We start from the raw sequence: 20969 nt of genomic DNA, 5'->3' as shown, positions 1-20969 counted from the left end.
AACCTCAAAATGTTCACCATTCATGACTCTTCAGATAAGGAAGCAGTCATTGACATCAGGTAAAGATCAAGGGTGACCGATCTGTTTGGGGAGTGAAGAGTTGAGTTACACACTGCATGGTTCCAGGCCTCTAACCTATTCATGTAGCAATAGTACTTATATGACTAGTGCAATTCAGTTTCTGGTCAATGGTAACCCCAAGGATGTTGTTCATGGAGATTCAGCGATGGTGTTCCCATTAAATGTCAAGATGCAATGGCGAGATTCACTGTTGTTGAAGGTAGTTATTGCCTGGCACTTGGGTAGCATGAATGTTATTTGCCACTTGTCAGCCCAAATTTGGATGTTGCCCAGGCTTTGCTGCATGGTGTTCCCAAGCATGTGCTGTCCCTGTCCTTCCAGGTGATAAGTTCTTGGTGCTGTTGAAGGAACATTGGTGACTTACCACAGTGCATTTGTGGATCATACATGTTGCTACCACTCTGCATTAGTGGTAGTGGTTGCATGGTGATGGTGATAAATGAAGTGCTTATCAAGTGAGCTGCTTTGACCTGGTTGATGTCAAGCTTTTTTGATTGTGTTGGAGCTTTGCTTATCCACGCAAGTCGGGAGTATCTGATTTTTGCCTTTTAAATGATAGAAAGGAACTGAAGAAGTAACCTACTCTTGTAGCCACTGTATTTACACAAACAGCCAATTTCATTTCAGGTCAATAATAACTTTTACGATGTTGATTGTGATGGATTTAGCAGTACTGATTTCATCCACATTCATCTAACTGTGGGTGATGGTTCAATTTTCTGTTTCTTTTTCTGGAGATGCTCATTGCCTAGCACTTGTATGGTACAAATATTATTGCAACTTATAAGCCAATCCTGAATGGTGTGCAGATCTTGCTGCATATGGCTACAGACTACTTCAGTTTCTGAGGAGCCACAAATAGTACTGAACATTCTACAATCATCAGAAAACAGCGCCACTTCTGACATGATGATGGAGGGAAGTTATTGATGAAGCAGCTAAAGATGATTTGATCTAGGACACTACCCTGAGGAGCTCCTGTAATTTTGTCCCTGGACTGAAGTAATTGATTTCCAACAAGCACAACCACTTCCCTTTGTACTAAGCATGACTCCAAACAGCGGTGATTTTTACCCCAGATTTCCATTAACGTCAGTATTGCTGTGCACCTTGATGCCTTACTCTGTTGAATGCTGCCTGGATATCTAAAGCAACCATTCTCACCTCTCCTGTGGAGTTCAGCTTTTTTGTCCATATTTGAATCAAAGCCATAGTGATGCCAGGAACTTGCAAATCACAAACTCTACATCAGTAAGCAGATTATTCCTCTGCAAGTGCTGCTTGATGACATGTCAACAAACCTTTCCATCACTTTGGTGAGCATCAAGAGTAGACTTATGGAGTGGTTAATGGCCATGTTGGGTTTGTCTTGCTTTTTGTGGACAGGACATCCCTGAATAATTTCTCACATGGCTGGGTAGTAACTGTGTTATGGTGTTGTAACTGCCATGAAACAGTTTGGTGAGGAGCTGTAGCACAGTAGTTATGTACACGAAATGGAGAGTATACTCACTGTGAAGTCAGAACTTTATTTGAACAAAGACTGTTAAGATACCAATTCTGTTATGGTCAGATGCATGTATGGCAGTTAGATGAATGTGGATGAAGTCAAGTAGATTTCCCTGTCTTACTGATTTCTTCACCATCTGCTGCAGACCCAGTCTCATAGCTATCTCCTTTAAAACTCAGCCAGCTTGGTCAGTAATGCTGCCACTCTCAGTAATGGACAATACCCCCACCAGAGTATTCTTGCCACTTTCCATCCTTCTTTCAAGTGGTGTTCAATGAGGAGCAGTTCTGATTCATCAGCTGAGAGTGAGCAGTGGCAGGGGGTTTACTTGCCGCTATTGATCTTATATCATGAGACTTCATGGGAAATAGAATCAATGTTGAAGAGTCTTGTCTCCTTCCTGAATATATACTAATTTGCTACCCTTTGCTAGATCTGCTGTACTGGTGGGGCAGTTACTTATCCAGGGTTGGTAATGATGGTATTGTAAGAAATGTGTTTTGACAATTTCAGGTTCTTGCCTGACCAGCTATACCAATTTTGGCACATACTTGCAGGATGTTGTTGGGAAGGACTTTGCATGGCCATCAGGGCTATGTTTGCTTTAGTTGTTTCTGGTGCTTCTGTCCTTTCTGGGTGGTCCATCAGTTTCATTCTTTTTCTATTACAACTGAGTGGCTTACAGGTCCGTTTCAAATGGCAGTTAAGAGTTACTAATGTTGTTGTGGGGTTGTGAATCGTATGTAAGCCAAACAAGGCAAGAATGGCAAATTTCCTTCCTGAAAGGGCCTTATTGAGTGAGATGGGTTTTTAATGTATATCAACAAGGGTAACCCATAGTCGGTTATTCAGGTAGCAATTAAAATTTTACCATCTGCCAGAATGTCTTTCAAACCCATGTCCCCAGACATTAGGTGCCTGCGGTCTTGGATTATGAGTCCAGTGATGTTACCAGTATCCCATGTCTCTCAATCTTCAAGTCCCATTGGCCAATTTAATACCTGAGTCATTCCTGAACTGAAATGCTTTTACAAAGGGATTGAAAACACTGACTTAAAATAGCTAAAGTTATCACCTCACCCACACAGGTTGTTCAAGTTTCATGAAACTAAAGTGAATTAAACAATAGGCAATATGAGCTGAAATTAACATTTTACTCAAGAACAGTGAAACCATCCAGGCCATCCCGTAGGAGGCATGAAATGCTGTATCTCTTGCTAACACACTGGAACAGAAAGTCATTGCTGCTAATGTTATCACCTGTACCACACTGGAACTGGACGCAAAAGCCAACCACCTATTGTTGCTGCTTCTCCTTCTGTTTAATATCTGCTTCTCACACTGCTGCCTCCAGGCAGCACCCATTTTCTGCTCTAAATTGTAAATTATTTTTACAATCATTTCTACTGGACCCTAGTACCTTTGTATGTGTGTTTGTGCATGGCTTAGCAAGTAATAAAAATTGACTTTAACTCAAGAAAGCCTTGAGATAGGCTCGCTGCTGCTATAGTAGAAATCAGTGACTTACCTTTTTGCTTGATGACAGGTAAAACTCTGTTAAAAACAACTTTAAACCTTTGCTGTGACTGATCAGGAAGATTGCAAAGTGGGTAATCAGCTCACTCCTTCTTCCCTCATCATGGTACTGTTGAGCAAAACAGTATGTAGTGACTGCTGGACAGCTGCAATTTAAGAAAACAAAATTTTTAGATACTGGAGGAACACAGCAGGCCAGGCAGCATCAGAGGAGTAGCAAAGTTGATGTTTCAGGTTGGGACACTTCTTCAGGGAATTTCTGAAGTAGGGTCCTGACCCAAAACGTCAACTTTCCTACTCCTCTGATGCTGCCTGGCCTGCTGTGTTCCTCCAGTCCCACGCTGTGTTATCTCTGACTCGAGCATTGGCAGTTCTTACTATCTCCAAACAGAATTCTTAAATTAGAGCTCAAGTCTGAGGCCACGAGACATTAATATATGCTATGTTTTTATTTCTAACAATGTTCTTGTCAGATAGCTTGGAACACTTTGCTTTATTAAAATGTTCTGTATAGATGTACATTGTTTTGACCAGGTGGTTTCTTGTTTGTTATGTTCAGTTCTGGTTATCAAAAAACAAGGATAAAACACAGTGGTGCAGAGAAGTGTCATAAGTTTGATGTCTAATATTAGGATTAGGTTATTAGGAAAAATGAGAAAAACCTAGATTTTTAGCCCTTGAATGGACAAAAATGATGGGAATGTTACAATGTCCTATAAGGAATTAGGTGAAAGATATTTCAAGTTAAGGTGCAGTACTTGTGTACATATTGATAAAAGGTAAACTCAACTCTGATGGCATGAATGTTATCTGAAATATTCTTCCGTCTAGAGTTAGCAGTAAATGTAAGTCTCAGGAATGATTTGAGAGACAGTTAAGAGTTATTAAAAGCCAAAGTTAGGTATTGCTGTGGATTAGCTGCTTCATTTGCACCTAACTTAAGGATAAATTGCAATTAAATAGTACTTTTGAAAAAAAGGTATGCCCAGGCATTTCAAAGGAAGAATAATCAGACAAAAATTGACATTTCAGCTGAAGAAGGATATATCAAAATAGATAATTAAAACTATGCTGAAACAAGTAGGTTTTAATTAGTGTCAAACAGGAGGACCAAGAATTTAAGGGGAGAATTCCAGAACTTAGCTCCTCAACAGCCGAAGATATGCCTGACACTTTCTGGGTAAACAATTTGGGGATTGGCTGAGTTTTGGGAGATGGATAGGAACAAGACTGTGTAGGGGCTTGTATATAAAGAATGGGAGGCTGACTAAGTGAGTTTTGGAGCAGTTGAGGCTAGAAGTGACAAGAAGATCAGTTTATCAAGCACTAGATATTAGACCAGCATTTTGGCAACCTAAACGTAGTTCAAGGGGTTCAAAGTCATTTGAAAGGTAAACCCGGAAGTCCTCAACACTCATGACGTCGACCCTACCCTTAATGTCTAATTAATCACATTTTAAATTTGTTGAAGTCTATTTTTAAGGTTAGAAAGAAACATGCAGTGGCTAGTAATTGTTTGAGCACACATACAGGCACTTGTAACTCTGGTTGGGGAATGGAAGGAATAAAATTATTGAAGTTAGTAAACTCTCTCCACAAAAAAAAGTTATGTGTTTTGATTTCAATCTGTCCAGCATGGCTGCGCCTCTGTTAGCACTTATGTCTTTGCGAATGTATACAGGTGAGGGAAGGTTAGGTATGTCACTTTGGGACTTCAGAGTTAACATTGCAGGGACAAGAGAAGACATTGCTGGGGTTGCTCTGGCTATGATTAAATAAAAATGAGCGGTTACCTTTTTGTGGAAAGGGCCAAAGATATGGTAGCTAAATTTGCTCATGATGCAAAGGTAGGTAGGAAAGTGAATTGGGAAGAGGAGTTAAGTAGTCTACATCAAAATATAGATAGATTAAGTGAGTGGGCAGAGATCTGGCAAATGGGTACAAGTGTGAAATTGTCTATTTTGACAGAAAAAAATAAAAAAAGAATGTTATCTAAATGGTGAGAGGTTGTGGAACTTTGTGGTGAAGAGAGATCTGGGTGTCCTGATGCATTAATAAAAGAAAGTTAATATTCAACAATCAAGAAAGCTTATAGAATGTTATGGTTTATTGTTATGAGGGGAATTGAATTCCACGTTAGAGAGGCTGTGCTTCAGTCCAACAGGGCATTGGTGAGACCACATCGGGAATATAGGTCACTTATGGAGGATGTATTGAAAACAACTTAGAGAATGTTTATTGAACTAATACTTGGAATAAGTGGATTGCCTTATGAGGGAAGACTAGACTAGACAGGTGAGGCCCATATCCTGTAGAGTTTAGAAGATTCATTGAGACTTAATTGAAGCATGTACGATTCTGAGAGAACTGGAACAGGTGAATGTTGAAAGGATTGTGGGAGAATCTCCAACTAGGTGTGATAATTTAAAAATAAGCGATTGATGAATTAGAGCAGATATGAGGAAAGGTTTTTAATCCCCTCAGAGAGTTGTGAATCTTCGGAATTCGAAAAGCAGATAGGTGCAGAATCTTTAAATATTGGTACGGCAGAGGTAGATGTTTGATTGATTACCACGGGGATGAAAGATTAATGGCGATATGCAGGAGTATAGGACTGAGGTTAAAATCAGATCAGCTAGGACTTATTGAATGACAAAGCAAGCTCAAAGGTCCAAGTGGACTACTCTTGTTTGTGTGTATTCTATGAGCCATATGAGTGCATCCTCATTTAGTTCGTTAGTAGAGAAAAATGTCACAGGAGGATAATATCTTGGTCCATGTCAGAGCATCCAGAAAGGCCACCATGAGTGAGAAGGGATAGTGCACAGTCACAAAGAATGTCATTTGTGACTTTGATCGTAACATATCAGTGGTAGGGGAAAAATCCTGATCAGAGAGATTCCAGCAAGTGAGTCATAGAGTCATAGAGCTGTCCAACACGAAAGCAAACCCTTCTGTCCAATTCATCCATGCCAACCAGATATCCTGAACTAATCTAGACATTTGGCCCATATCCCTTTAAATCATTCTTATTCATATACCCGTCCAGATGTCTTTTAAATGTTGTAATTGTACTTGCCTCCACCACTTCCTATGGCAGCTCATTCCATACATACACCACCCTCTGCATGAAAAATGTTGTCCCTGAGGTCCCTTTTAATCTTTCCCTCTCACCTTAAACCTATGCCCTCTAATTCTGGATTCCCCCACTGCAAGGAAAAGACCTTGACAATTCACCCTGTCCATGCCCCTCATGATTTTATAAACCTCTATAAGGTTACCCTTCAGTCTCTGACACTGCAGGGAAAATAGCCCGTCTATTCAGTGTGTACCTATATTTCAAACACTTCAACCCTGGCAACATCCTTGTAATTTTTTTCTAAACCCTTCCAAGTATTACAACATTCTTCACATGGCAGGGAGACCAGAACTGAACATAATATTCCAAAAGTGGCTTAACCAATGTCCTGTACAGCTGCAACGTGACTGCCCAACTACTATACTCAGTGCACTGACCAGTAAAGGCAAGCATACCAAATGCCTTCTTCACTATCCTGTTTACCTGGGACTCCACTTTTAAGGAACTATGAATCTTCATTCCAAGGTCTCTTTGTTCAGCAACACTCCCCAGCACTTTACCATTAAGTGTATAAGTCCTGCCCTGATTTGCCTTTCCAAAATGCAGCACCTCACATTTAACTAAATTAAACTTCATCTGCCACTCCTCTGCCTATTGGTCCGCCTGTTCAAGGTCCCATTGAACTCTGAGGTAACCTTCTTCACTGTCTACTTCCAATTTTGGTGTCACCTGCAAACTTATTAACCATACCCCCTGTGTTCACATCCAGATCATTTATATAAATGAATTTTGAGAGAGATGGGTGCAGGTTTGAGAGATGTTGTGAGTTATTTTGGAGAGAAAAGGGATGTCAATGATATGACAATGGTCTTCAAGAATAGAGGACCCAGGGATATTATCATTTGAAGAATGGGTAAATGAAAGTGATTTTGAAATGGAGTTGTATGGTATTTGGCTTTGAAAGGCCACAATCAGGGATTGTGTATCCATCTCTGATGCTTACCACTGTTAAAAACATGATTGTTAGTCCTGCAGCACTATATCATTGGAATACATTAATGGGAGTAGGCCATTTAGCTTTTTGATTCTTATCCATATTCAGTGGGACCACGGATGATGTGCATGTTTGTCACATATGAGCTTCTATGATTTAGCTTGTGGGAGGCACTGGCCTCCGAATGGAAGGCTCCTTTTGTTGTGAATATGAATAAAGTGAGTTGGGAGTGTTTGCTTTTTAACAGTCTGATCTTGTTTTTCAGGATGAAGGAAATGTAAAAGAGATCAACATTACTCATCATGTGAAAGAGGGGTCGGAGAAAGCAGATCCATCTCACTTTGAGTTGCTGAAAGTACTTGGTCAGGGATCCTTTGGAAAGGTCAGTATGTCTTGTGACTTCAGCACTCTAACCTTGAGGTGAGGGTCTTAGAAGTATCATTGGGGTGAAATTGGAAGGGTCAGTGTTGGGGTGATTTTCTCTCTAAGGCACAGCAACCTAATGGCAGCTGTTGGAAATTATTGTTCCAGTTAACACCACCTCTAGACCTATCATCTGATTTCTGTCAGGCCACAGATGAATCATCTAGCCCCATGTCCTGCTTTGTTAAAATTGGAATGACATGGATTTGGGCCAGATTTCAGACTTCCAACTTTTTAACATCTTACCTGATCAAGACTCATATGGCCACTAGATTTTTCAACAGTTGCCATGAAAGAAATGTTAATTCTTTTGCAGCCAATGAGGATCACATCATAAATATATTCCAGGTTTGGTAAATGTATGAAATTTCAAAATTCTGTAGGCCTGGAGTCACATGAAGGCCAGAATAATGAAATATTAGTCTTGCATGAGCAACAACTAACAATGTAATATTCTTTCAAATGATTTTAAAAGATTCTGATTGTCTCAAAGAACAAACAGCTTCCCAGGTACGTAGTTTGGTTAAAAAAAACTTCCTAAATCAATAGTTAAATCCTGAATGTTTCTTGAATGTTTGGTTAGTGTGCCACAGCTTAATCTGCTGTCTAACGAGAGTAATACATACTCTTTTAGAACATTGTTTTGTTTTATGGTTCTTCACAGCTGCCATTTACATATACAGGTTCATAATGTTTCCCCAGCAAATAGCATTTTTTTTAGATGAAATGAACATCTTCCCAACTCATGACCCTGTATAGAAGAACTTATTTTATTTTCACTGGTAACTTGATGAACCTTACCAAGGGTTCTACTCTTACATCTCTTGGAGTTATAAGAGTATTAGTGTGAAGTTGGGTAGAGTACTTGTGGATTATTCATTGGTGTAGCATACCTTTAGAATCTTGCTTTATTCTGGAATAGTTAGAAGAGGCTTATTTGGTTTGTTGATAGTTTAGTTAATTTGCTCACGGTTGGAGTTAGCTAAACAAATTGTTACTTATTGATTTTAAAGTGAGTGTCAGGGATGTATTTTATTTAACCACTAGAAATTGCTGAAAGGCAGGTTACACCAATTTTCACACTCCTCTTTACAAATTAAAGGGCGAGGTGCTCCTCTTTGGGTATTTTGGTTATAGTTCTCGGTCGGGGGAAAATAAGCCTCCACTTTATAACAGTATATAAGCCTTCTTATCACCTCAAAGAGCAATCTCTATGTAAGGAATCTGTGATAAGCCATTTAAGGCCCATGCGACTCACTAATTAGCCTCTTTGGAGCTGCTTAACTGCGAGTTTCTTGGTAACAGATAATGGCTGCTCAGTAAAACGCAAGACCTGAACCCTCTATAAAGCCATCCCCGGCTGTGACTAACCTATGTAAGCCCAGGGTTATAGGGCTACTTTGGTGTTCAACAATAAACCATGTTCCTTTTCACTTGGGCTTCCTGAGTTATGGCAGAATCTATAATATATAGTTTATATTTTGCATTTGCAGGTGTTTCTGGTGAGAAAGATCAAAGCACCTGATTTAGGTCAGCTCTATGCTATGAAGGTTCTGAAGAAAGCAACATTGAAAGGTATGATCTTGCTGAGCACACTATGGAACATTGATCGAATATCCAGTGATTAACAGAAGGGTTATTGCAGGATTTCTGTGAGTGGGGAGAAAGCAGCATTAAAGTGTCTTGGATTTTGTATTGAATAAATTGAACATATATAAGGTATCTGCTAATGATGTATTTAGCCTTGTTTTAATCACAATTTTGCTTCATTTCAGTTAGGGATCGTGTTCGGACTAAATTGGAAAGAGACATCTTGGTGGATGTGAATCATCCATTCATAGTGAAGCTGCATTATGGTGAGTTTTTTTTAATCTCTTGGCAGGCAATAACAACAATGTAAGCATATGATTTAGATTGGAAAAGTAATTGTTATACTATTGCAATAATAATCAATTTTGTATTTGACAGGATTGTAGAAGTTTTGCATTGAACAGAGTTAATCTTTGTACCCGAGGTTCTATTTGATTAACTAAAGGTCAGCTATTGGTGGCAGGCGGACTCAAGTCAGTTCCAAAAACATCTTTTTAAACCTTTGCCAATTTATTTCTCAGGATTCAGTCTGTTTACTGGAAGTATAGAAGCAATAATCCAGCAAGAGTAGATGCTGTGAATCTGAAAAAAGACAGAAAATGCTGGAAATAATCAGCAGCCCTGGTGGTATTTATGGAGAAAGAAACAGCATTTTCGCTTCACCGTGTTTAATTTCTGGTATAGTTGAAAAATAAATTAGAACTGTGATAGATTCTAAACAAGTGCAGAAGTATGGAACGGCAGAAGGGAAGAAAGAACAAAAGCGACGGTCGGTGGTAGATTGGAAAGCATGAAATGATGAATGGCAAAAGGGATGATGGTGCAGGATGAAGTTTTGCTATTAGTAAATGTGCAAAAGATAGGTTTACAATTGGTGGAAGTCAGAATATCCAAATCATCACTGACAGTTGTCATTCAAAAACATGAAAAACAAAGGAAGTGCAGAGGAAAGCTTCACAGAACAGCAGCAATGGTTATGATCTTTAATTTTTGAACTCAGTGTTGAATCCAAAAGGCTGCAAGTTGCTATGTCGAACGATGAAGTGCCAGGGGTGAGGACACAGGGGAGTGGGAAGTAGAATTAAAATAACAATTAACCAGAAGCTTCAGGTCATGCATGTGTATTAAGCAGAGGTGAATCATCAATTTATGTGCATTTCTTTTTATTTATTATACAATGTTCTCTACTCATTATGTGATTCAACTTCATTGAAGAGACCAAATGCAGATTAAGTGACAGTTTTTGCACAACACTTTGTTTAGCGCACAAGTGTCATCTGGAATTTGTGGGTGAATTGTCATTTCAGTTTTCTATCTCACTCCCAAACTGAGGATAACCACCTATATCATTTCAATGAAGGTCAATTTAAGCTTAGTTAGCACAACCACTTCTTTTCTTTAACTATACAATTCTCTGAATGAAATATTGAGTTGAACAATTGTAGAGAAGAGGTACTGGCCCAATTTTAGATCAAGCCATAAAAGTCATACAGTATAGAAGCAGTCCTTCAGCCCACCAAATTTATGCCGACCAATAAACACCAAACTCTGCTAATCCTAATTATCTGCACTTGGTCCATAGCCTACTATGCCCTGGCAATTTAATTCTCATACAGCTGATAATTAAATGTTCTGAGATTACAGCTTCCACCACCATCTTAAGCAGCATGTTCCACATTTCGATGACCTTTTGGGTGACAACATTTTTCCTCAGCTCCCCTCCTTATCTCCTGAAATGTATGCTCGCTGGTCTTAGATAAGTCTGTCATGGGAAAAAGATTCTCATGATCTATCCTATCTATGCCTAAGAACATACTATTCATTGTGTAAATCCTTTCCTTATTAGACTTCCTAAAATACCACCTCACTCTTCTCAGGATTAAATTCCATCTGCCATTGCTCTGCTCAGTTTATGAGCTGATCAATATCAGGCTGTAGCCTGAGGCAATACTCCTCACTATTAATATTCATCTCATCTGCAGACTTACCAATTATACCTTTTGCATTTACATTCAAGTCATTACTGTGTATAACCATCAGCAAGGGTCCCAGTGATACACCACTGGTCAAAGGCTTCCAATCAAAAGCACAACATTCCACCATCGCCCTTTGTCTCCTATTTGCAAGACAGTTTTGGATTCACATACCAACTTGCCTTCGATCTCATGGGCTCTTACCTTTTTGACCGGCCTTCCATTTGGGACCTAGTTAAAGGTCTTATTGAAGTCCGTATTAACCACATCAACTGCACTACATTTGTCAATATATTTAGCCATCTTTTCAAAAATCTCAACTAAATTAGTCAGCTAGGAACTCCCTGCATTCATTCCAATCTGACTATTCCTGATCAATTCCAGCCTTTCCAAGTATTAATTAATCCTCTCCTTCGGAATTTTTTTCCAATAATTTCCTTACCACCGACATCAGATTAACTGGTCTGTAATTATCTGACCTGTCCCTGCTGTCCATCTTGAACAAAGTGACACATTAGCTATCTTCTAGTCACCTGGCATTTTACCCATGGTCAGTGAAGTATTAAATATCTCTGCCCGAGCCCCTGGAAGCCCCTCCCTTGCCTCCCAAAGCAGCCTGAGATACATCCCATCAGGCCCTGCTGACTTATGCACCTTTATGCTTGATAAAACATCCAATACCACCACTTCCTTATTAAATTTAACATGCTGTAAAACCTCACCATCCCAACTGAAATCCCAGCTACAGTGTCTTTCTCCTTCATGAATATATTGAATTGAAACCTCACCTACATCCTCTGGCTCCACAAACAGATTGCCCCTTTGGTCTCTGGAAGATCCCACTCATTCCCTTGTAATCACTTACTCTTATTATTCTTAAATACTGCCTGTGGTTTTCCTTAATCTTATTTGCCAAAGATATTTTGTGGTTCCTCTTTGTCCTTCAATTCTAAGCACCCCCTTACACTCTCCTTTCACCTGAAGGAATTTCCACCTTTTATGTTCTGTACCTAACACATGCTTCATTCCTTTTCCTTATCAATAGAGTCATAGAACTGCACAGCGTGGAAACAGACCCTTTGGTCCAAATGGTACAGGGTGGCCAGAATCCTAAATTCAGACTCCAATTTTTTTTCCTTTTTGTGTTCTTTTTCTGTATGGCTTTCTGTTACTTGTTAGAGTGGTAGCTGGTAGTTGAGATTCTACATTTGACATTTACACCATTTCTAGATGCAACTTTTTCTTTATTGACTGGATCCAATTTTGATCTTTTGCACTGTACATTTTGCCTTGCATCATTCCTTTTGCGATTTCTTCTCTCCTTCCTTCAATGCTATTATAGATCTTCCTTCGTTGTGCTTCCCCTTTTCTGCATTTGTATTTGCTTAAAATCTCTTCCATCTTGAATCTTTTCCAGATCTGATGCCATGCCTTTGGCCTGAAGGATTAACTCTGTTTCTGGGGTGACAGACGCTGATAATCCTGTTGTATATTTCCAGCTTTTATAAATGGTTTCTTGGTGTGTTCCAATCAATTCTGTAGATATAATAGTCATTTTATTTTTTAAAAAATATTTTCCCCCATGTTACTGGTTGTTAACATTCACTGGAGCTTTGCAAAAATATTCAAACTGTCACATAATTTTATCTTACTTAGGTTGTGCTGGTGTCAAGTAGGAAAATATCAAGCTGAGAATGGTTAGTGCTCACACTGGGTACCAAATAAGAGTGTGATGGATAGTTTGACATCGTCATTAGAACTAGTATTTCCTCATTTCTGTTTTGACTGGAGCCATTGCATCTTTATTCTGCTTTTGATAAATAGCACTTTTGTAATGTTGTCACATGTTTCAGAACCAATACTGCATGACTTGTTCAATGTTGCTGAATTAGTCTCAGGAGATTTTTTTTTTAAATTTGGCAGCTTTTCAGACTGAAGGAAAACTGTACCTTATCTTGGACTTCCTCAGAGGAGGTGATCTTTTCACTCGACTGTCTAAAGAGGTCAGCTTCATATTCTTTTGTCCCTAGTGTGATAAATTGCCCAGTTAACAGCAATACAGTGAATGTTGTGTAAAGGTGATTTGAAATGCAGAGGGACAATACAGTTAAGTGTACAGTTTGCTCTGTATTGATGAGATGTCACTGCATTACCCCTAAGTTCGTAAGACCATAAGATGTAAGAGCAGAGTTAGACCTTTTCAGCCTTAAGAGATAGTGGGAACCATAGATGCTGGACAATCTGAGATAACAAAGTGTGGAACTGGATGAAGATGCTGCTTGGCCTGCTGTGTTTATCCAGCTCCACACTTTGTTATCTTAGACCTTTCAGCCTGTCAAGTCTGCTCTGCTATTTGATCATGGCTGATATGTTTCTCAACCCCACTCAACTCCATTCTTCTGCCTTCTCTTGCTAACCCCTGAACCCTTACCAATCAAGAAACTATCTATTTATGTCTTAAATACACTCAACTATATGGCCTCCACAGCCTTCTGTGGCAATGAGTTCTACAGATTCACCACCCTCTAGCTGAAGGAATTTCTCCTCATCTCAGTTCTAAGGAGTTGTTTCTTCACTCTGAGGTGGTGCCTTCAGGTCTTAGTCTCTCCTACTCATCTCCATGCCTACTGTATCCAGGTCTGTCAGCATTCTGTAAGTTTCAGTCAGAATCCCCTTGTTCTTCTATACTCCATCAAGTAAAGACCCAGAGTCCTCAACCACTCCTCATAAGACAAACACTTCATCCCTGGGATCATCCTTGTAAACCTCCTCTAGACCCTCTTCAGAGCAAGCCCATCCTTTCTTCAATATGTGGGCCAAAACTGCTCATAATATTCCAAATGTGGTTTGAACAGAGCCTTCTTCTGCTTCAGTAGTACATCTCTGCTGTTGGATTCCAGTCCACTTAAAATGAAAACTGACATTGCACTTGCCTTCCTAGCTGCCAACTGAATTTGTATATTAGCCTAAGGGAATCCTGAACAAGGACTCATAAGTCCCTTTGTGCTTCAGATTTCTGAAACCTTTCCCCATTTAGAAAATAGTCTATGCCTCTATTTGCCCTAGCTAAGTGCATAACCTCACACTTTTCCACCTTGTCCACTCCCTTAGCCTGTCCAAGCCCTTCTGCAGCTCACTGCTTCCTCACACTACTGCCCCTCCACCTATGTTTATGTCATCTGCAAATTTAGTGACAATGCCCTCAGTTCCTTCATCCCAATATGGACCCCTGTGGAATTCAGCTTGTCACCAGCTGCCAACCTGAAAAAGACACCTTTATCACCACTCTCTGCCTTCTGCCACACTGTCAGTCCTTTATCCATACCTTGTCCCTAACATCACGGGTTCTTACCTTTATTAGCAGCCTACTACGTGGCACCTTGTCAAAGGCTTCTGGAAATCCAAATAGATCATGTCCCCTGGTTCTCCTTTGTCTAATTTGCTCATTACATCTTCAAAGAATTTTAACAAGTTGCACAGGCATGATATCCCCTTGACGAAGTTGTGCTGATTAGCCCTATTTTACAATGCAGCTCCAAGTACTCTGCAATTGTATCCTTAATAATGGACGCTAAAATCTTACCAACGACCAAGGTCATGCTAACCCGACTATAGTTTCCTGCTTTCTGCTCCATCTCTTCTTAAACGGGGTTGCTAGATTAGCCACTTTCCAGTCCACTGAGACCCTCCCTTACTCCCATGATTCCTGAAAGATCACCATCAATACGTGTATAATCTCCTCAGCTATCTCCTTCAGAACTTTGGATGCAGTCCATCTGGTTGAAGTTATTTATCCATTTTCAGCTCTTTCAGCTGCCCCACTGCCTTCTCTTTAATAATGGCCACAACACTCATCCTGACTCATGAAGTTCTGTTATGCTGCTGGTGTCTTCCACTGAGAAAACAGATGTAAAGTACCTATTCAGTTCCTCTGCCATTTCTTTATTTCCCATTACTTCCTTACCAGGCTCATTTCCAGCAGTCCAATGTCCAGTTTTGCTTCTCAATTCCCTTTTTCTATGTCTAAAAAACTCTTGCAATCTTTATTTATATTATGAGCAAGCTCACCTTCATATTTCATCATCTTTCCCTTCATTGCTTTTTTAGTTATCCTGTGCTGGTTTTTAAAGGCTTGCCATTCCTCTGGCTTCCCAATAATCTTCATCACCACTTTGTATTATTTTTCTTTTGCTTTTATGCTGGTCCTGACTTCTGTCGTTTGCCATGGTTGCCTTATTCTCTCTGCATTATGTTTCTTCCTCCATGGGATGAATCTCTGCTGTGCCTTCCAAACTACTCCCAGAAACTGCTGTCATTGTTGTTCCTCTGTCTTCCTCGCCAGGCTCCCATTCCAGTCAACCCTGGCCAGTTCCTTCCTCACATCTTTGCAGTTACCTTTAGTCTGTTACATCTGATTCCAGCTTCTCCCTGTCAAGCTGCAGGGTGAATTCAATGATGTTCCAATCTGACCCTATGGGTTCCTTCACCTTAAGCTCTCTAATCAAGTCTGTTTCATTATGAATCACCAGATCCAGAATTGCCTGTTCCCTAATGGGATCAACTGCAAGCTGCCCTAAAAAAAATCCATTTCATTTACATCCCACAAATTCCTTTTTTGAGATCCATTACCAAGCCTGATTTTCCCAATGTACCTGCATATCGAAGTCACCCTTTTCTGTCTCTGATTTATTTTCTTCCCCACATCTTGACCATTTTTAGGAGGCCTGTACATCACTCCCATTGGGATCTTCTTTGTGGTTTCTCAACTCTACCCACACAGATTCCGCACCTTCTGACGCTATTTCACTTCTTGCTATCCATTTGACTTCATTTCTAACTAACGGAGTGACTCTGCCCCCCTGCACATCTGCCTGATCTTTTGATAGAATGTGTATCTTTGGATATTCAATTCCCAGCCCTGATTCCCTTGCAGCCACGACTCAATGATATCCACAACATCATGCCTGCCAATTTTATTCTGTGCTACAAGCTCATTTACCTTATTTTGCATATTGCATGCATTTAATTCAAACATCTTCAGTCCTTAATTGATTGGGCTCTTTCTCATAGATGCCCCTTATCTGGTGCACCTGAAGCTAGATTCCTGACCCTTCCATGCTTGCTGATTTACTGATCTTATTTGCCAGATAGTCAGTCTATTCCTGCTGCTATTTTATTTTCCGTTGAAGCACTGAGTACCAAGAGCACTGTTTTTATTGCCGTTTTTGATTATTAAATATGCTCTTCTTTAAAAAGTGAAAAAATAAAATTCAAAAATTTAAAATTAGATTGAACTCTGGAACATGGATTAATTTTTAGCCACATGGGAAAAAAAAAGAAAAAAAACCATCCGAACCATAGATTTCTTGAGTGCAGAATTAAAGAAAGCATCATGTTCTGATATCTCAGTTTTCAAAGAGACTGTGCTGCGATATCGCATGTACCTTTTTCACCAATTCTCATAAGAACAGTAGTAACTTATTGATGAAACGACGAGCAGTTATCCTGTCCATTTTACTCTTTTACTCAAAGGTGATGTTCACAGAAGAGGATGTTAAGATATATTTGGCAGAGTTGGCTTTAGCCTTGGACCATCTTCACGGTTTTGGAATCATTTATAGAGACCTGAAACCAGAAAAGTAGGTGTTGGATGATTAGACTGTTGCGCTACTTCTCCAAACTTAGTGTATGCAGGTGTGGATTAAACTTAAAAATACACTGTAATGAAATCTGCTGGACATAACTGTGTACAAAATCACTCATTTTGCTCATCCTTTAGCCAACTAAATGTAAAGAGATAGAAACTGAAGCACCCAGGATAATTGCAAACAGTCAGCCCATGATTACTAAACAGAGAACAACTGACACCTGTTAGTGTGTAAACTGTTCTCTATCCTCAGTTTTGCAGATCATAATGTTTAATGGAGGGTTTGAGTTTTTGGGAGAGTCTGAACAGGCTGGGATATGGAGAATAGGGTATTTACTGATTGAATGGGCTGGAGACTGGGGAGGCCACTGGGTCCCTGATAAGGCACTCATGCATTTTCTAGACAATAAGAGAATCTGAAGTTATTTTTTGGCACATACCATGACTTCATCTGGTCATTCTTATTGGTAGGTTGCAAGCAGTGTGAAACTCCCCTTGAGTAAATGTTACAATAATATTTCAGATCTAATTACATCATCAGCATTTCTAGTATGGCCTTTGAAATAACTCCACAGAAGCTGGTGTCCTGTCACCAAATCACCCTTTATTTACATATGGAGAGTCCTTGATACTGATTCAGCTCCATCAGAGCCAGTTTTCAGAGTGAACAAGATGCCTGACACCCCTGTTCTTATCTGTCAGCCAGGGCTCCCTGACTGGACCAGATTAACAACCCCAATCAGAGAACTCATATTTCCTGCGGTCCACCTGGCTAACCTCGTTACAATCACTTCATCCCTCCCACTCTGAGTCTGAGCACGAAGGCCTGTTCCGTTTTATGTAGCTCATCCTGAGGTGTTTTGGCACTGGTCAGGTCCCTTCAACTCTGCCTCTGATACAGGCAGCATGTAACACACATGGCTTGTCTCTTTCACCCGGAACGTTTCAGAAGAAATTCATTCTCTTCTTCAGGCGGCAATATCCGGTGTCCTCATCTCATATTCTGAGGTATCTTCAATGCTTGTCTGAGAGGGAGAACCCATGTGTTCCAGAGCAGTCAAGAAGGCTGCCGAGGAGCTGGGCATGTTTTGCTTTCGCACCTTTTGTAAGTTTGCAGCTTTCATCTGATTCATGTGCTAGGTTGTGACCATTGCACTATGTGAAATTTATACATCTCTTGACCTGACCTCGCATTGATCATGCCCCTGACCCATGCAGGGCCTGTCCCATGATTTGTACACCAAACTTCATGGCCTGAAGTAAACCATCTCTGTCATTTAGTGGAGTCTTGTGCCCGGCAATGGCATTCCTGGTTCTGTTTCACCCTCCCTCCAGATCCCGAAAGATCAGATTTAACCCAGTGTGGCGTTTTCTCCCCGTTAGCAGCTCTGTTGGACCTGTCCTGGTAGTTACATGAGGGGTGGTCCTATTATCAAATATGAACCAGGATTGTTTGGTATCTAGTGAAGCAGTAGGCTGTTTCTTCAAGCCTGCCTTCAAAGGTTGGATTGCTGTTTTTTCCAGACCATTGAATGATGGATGGTATGGAGCTGTCCTTATATGTCACATACCATTCAACTTTAGGAAATCCTCAAATTCCCTGCTGGTAAACGCTGGCCTCTTATCTATGACCAATACTTCCAGGGGTCTATGTACTGCAAAGGATGCGTGCAGTTTTTCTATCATTGCCCATGTGTTTGATGAATGAACTCTATGCATGTCCTACTACTTTGAATGGGCACCCACAATGACTAAGAATATTGACCCCATGAAAGAACCTGCATAGTCAACATGTAACTGAGTCCAGGGCCATTCCCAAGAATGTCGGGGAGTTGCTGGAGGTAATTTTTTATCCTTATTGACGGTAAGAACACTGCCCCAGTAATGTTGCTATGTCTGAATCCAATCCTGGCTGATTGACATAACTTCTCAAACAGGCAGCACGGTTGCTCAGTGATTACCACTGTTGCTTCAGCACCGGGGACCCAGGTTCAATTCCATCCTTGGGTGACTGTGGGGTTTGCACATTTTTCCTGTGTCTGTGTCAATTTCCTCCCACAATCCAAAGATGTACAAGATAGGTGGATTTACCATGCTAAATTGTCCCATAGTATCTGGGGATGTGTGGGTTAAGTGCGTTAGCCATGGGAAATATAGGATAGGGAGGTGGGTCAGAATGGGATGTTCTTTGGAGGGTTGGTATAGACTTTTTGGACCAAATGGCGTGTTTCCATACTGGAGGGATTCTATGGATCCTATGAAAAATTCTCGCCAACATCTTCATTTTGGAAACCCCTGGATGACCCTGGTGGAGTTCAGCCAGGATCTGGCAGCGACCTTTGCTTAGGACAACCACCCTTGTCCCCCAAAATAATATGCTGTCCTCTCCTGTTATCTGGTCTCTCCAGGTACAAAAAGGTTTCAATTCTGGTTGTGACAGCCCTTTGGTTTCCCCCATCACCATCAGCTGTATCAGTTTTGCCACGACCAGATCTTTTTGTGTCCAAAGTTTGATATTGTCGGCTGTGACTGGAAGTATATCCAGAAAATTTAAAACCGTTATGGACTGTTCCAGAGGTGGTACCCGCGATGGTGTATCTGCCAGCCGGAGGTGGCTCAATGCATCTGCATTTTTTACTTGGCCTCACAGACGAGTGTTCCAACTCACAATTGCATTTACTTAGCATTAGAGCCCACCACTGGATTCCACCTGAAGCTATGGATGGAACTGCCTTGTCTTTTTTCAGTAGACCTGGCAGGGGTTTGTGGTCTGTTATTCCTAGCTGCATCTGGAAAGATTGGTGGAAATTTCTGACTCCAAATGTGAGTGCTAAACCTTCCTTCTCTATCTGGGCATAATTATGCTCTGCATTAGCTGAAGCTCTGGACACATATGCTGTTAGGCATTCCTCTCCTTTGGGCCGCCTATGAGCTAATAGTACCCTGTTACCATAAGGGGAGATGTGGTATGTCAATACCAGATCTTGCTTGGGATCGTAATGTTCCAACACCTTAAAGGATGATAGCTGTTTCTCCAGTTCTCTGAAGGATATGGCTTGGCTACGTGGCCATTTCTAAGTCTGACCCATTTTTAAGAGTTGATGCAAAGGTGCCAGGAGGAGGCTAGTATTTGTATGACCTTTCCCAGCCCAATTCACCAGCCCAAGGAAAGCCCTAAGCTCTATTACTGACATGCAAGCTTGGGCGTCATTGATCCTCATGACTTTATCTTCCAATGGGTGCAACTCGGTTTTATCAACTCTGTAGCCCAACTGGGTCACTTGGAGTGCCTGAAACACATTTTTTCCTTCTAAGGCATATGCCTGTCTGGGAGAAACATCTAAGGACTGTGTCCAAGTTCTCTAAGTGCTCCTTATTGGTCATGTCTGTTGTTAGCGTATCATCTAGATAAATGGTGACCTGGAGTAGACCTTGTAAAATGTTCTCCATTGTGTACTAAAAAATAGCGCAGGCTGATGACACCTCAAATGGTGGTCTTGTATATTGGTACAAATCGTTATGGGTATTAATTGTACCATACTTCTGGGCATCCTCGTTCAGCTTTATGAAGGACAGACCTCCTTGCCAGTTTTGCGTATAAATCCTCTGTGTGAAGGACTGGGAATTTGTCCAGCTGTGAAAATTGGCTTACTGTTTGTTTAAAATCCCCATAAAGGTGAACTGATCAGTCAGCCTTCAAAATTGGTACAATTGGTGCTGCCCATTCTGTAAACTGGACTGGTTTTGATGATTCCTTCCCTGTCTAACCTTCTGATTTCTGCCCATGCTTTTGTCCGTAAGGCAAATGGCACTGGGTGAACCCTGCAGAGCCTTGGAATTGCTTCCTGGTCAACATGCATGGTGGCCTTGGCTCCTTTGATAGTCCCTATAGCTTCCTGAAAAACTTTTGGGTATTTAATTAGGACTTCATTCAGGCAGCCATTTTCTGATCAAAAAATGTTGAGGCAATCTGGGTGAAGCTTTCTCAACTAACTTCACTCCATCGAGGCTGAGCCCAAACCTTTTACTATAATTAATGGAAACTGAACCAGCTGCTTCTCAGAAGAAACTAGAGTCGAGGTTGTGCCCTCAATCTGTAAATTGGGTATAGGTTTTCAGTCTAGCCAAGGTCTTGT

At 40.6% G+C, this 20969-nt stretch overlaps 1 protein-coding gene across 7 annotated transcripts in view; it reads left to right on the top strand.

Annotated features, from left to right (window-relative positions):
* Nucleotides 1–20969, top strand: part of LOC125464939 (ribosomal protein S6 kinase 2 alpha-like) — a 302768-nt gene that overhangs the window by 211551 nt on the left and 70248 nt on the right. For 6 of the 7 annotated variants that reach the window (XM_048557885.2, XM_048557881.2, XM_048557880.2 and 3 more), the window contains 5 exons: nucleotides 7466–7582; nucleotides 9117–9198; nucleotides 9399–9479; nucleotides 13110–13189; nucleotides 16719–16825. In XM_048557885.2, coding sequence (XP_048413842.1) covers nucleotides 9168–9198; nucleotides 9399–9479; nucleotides 13110–13189; nucleotides 16719–16825 — 299 coding nt within the window. In that variant the 5' untranslated portion in view covers nucleotides 7466–7582; nucleotides 9117–9167. Of the gene's footprint in view, nucleotides 1–7465; nucleotides 7583–9116; nucleotides 9199–9398; nucleotides 9480–12161; nucleotides 12884–13109; nucleotides 13190–16718; nucleotides 16826–20969 lie in introns of those variants that run through there. The other variant, XM_059654334.1, reaches the window with a different exon arrangement.

The sequence above is a fragment of the Stegostoma tigrinum genome, chromosome 24 (genome assembly GCF_030684315.1).
Source record: "Stegostoma tigrinum isolate sSteTig4 chromosome 24, sSteTig4.hap1, whole genome shotgun sequence".
NCBI classification, from domain to species: domain Eukaryota; kingdom Metazoa; phylum Chordata; class Chondrichthyes; order Orectolobiformes; family Stegostomatidae; genus Stegostoma; species Stegostoma tigrinum.
This window is presented reverse-complemented; position numbering and strand designations above follow the sequence as displayed.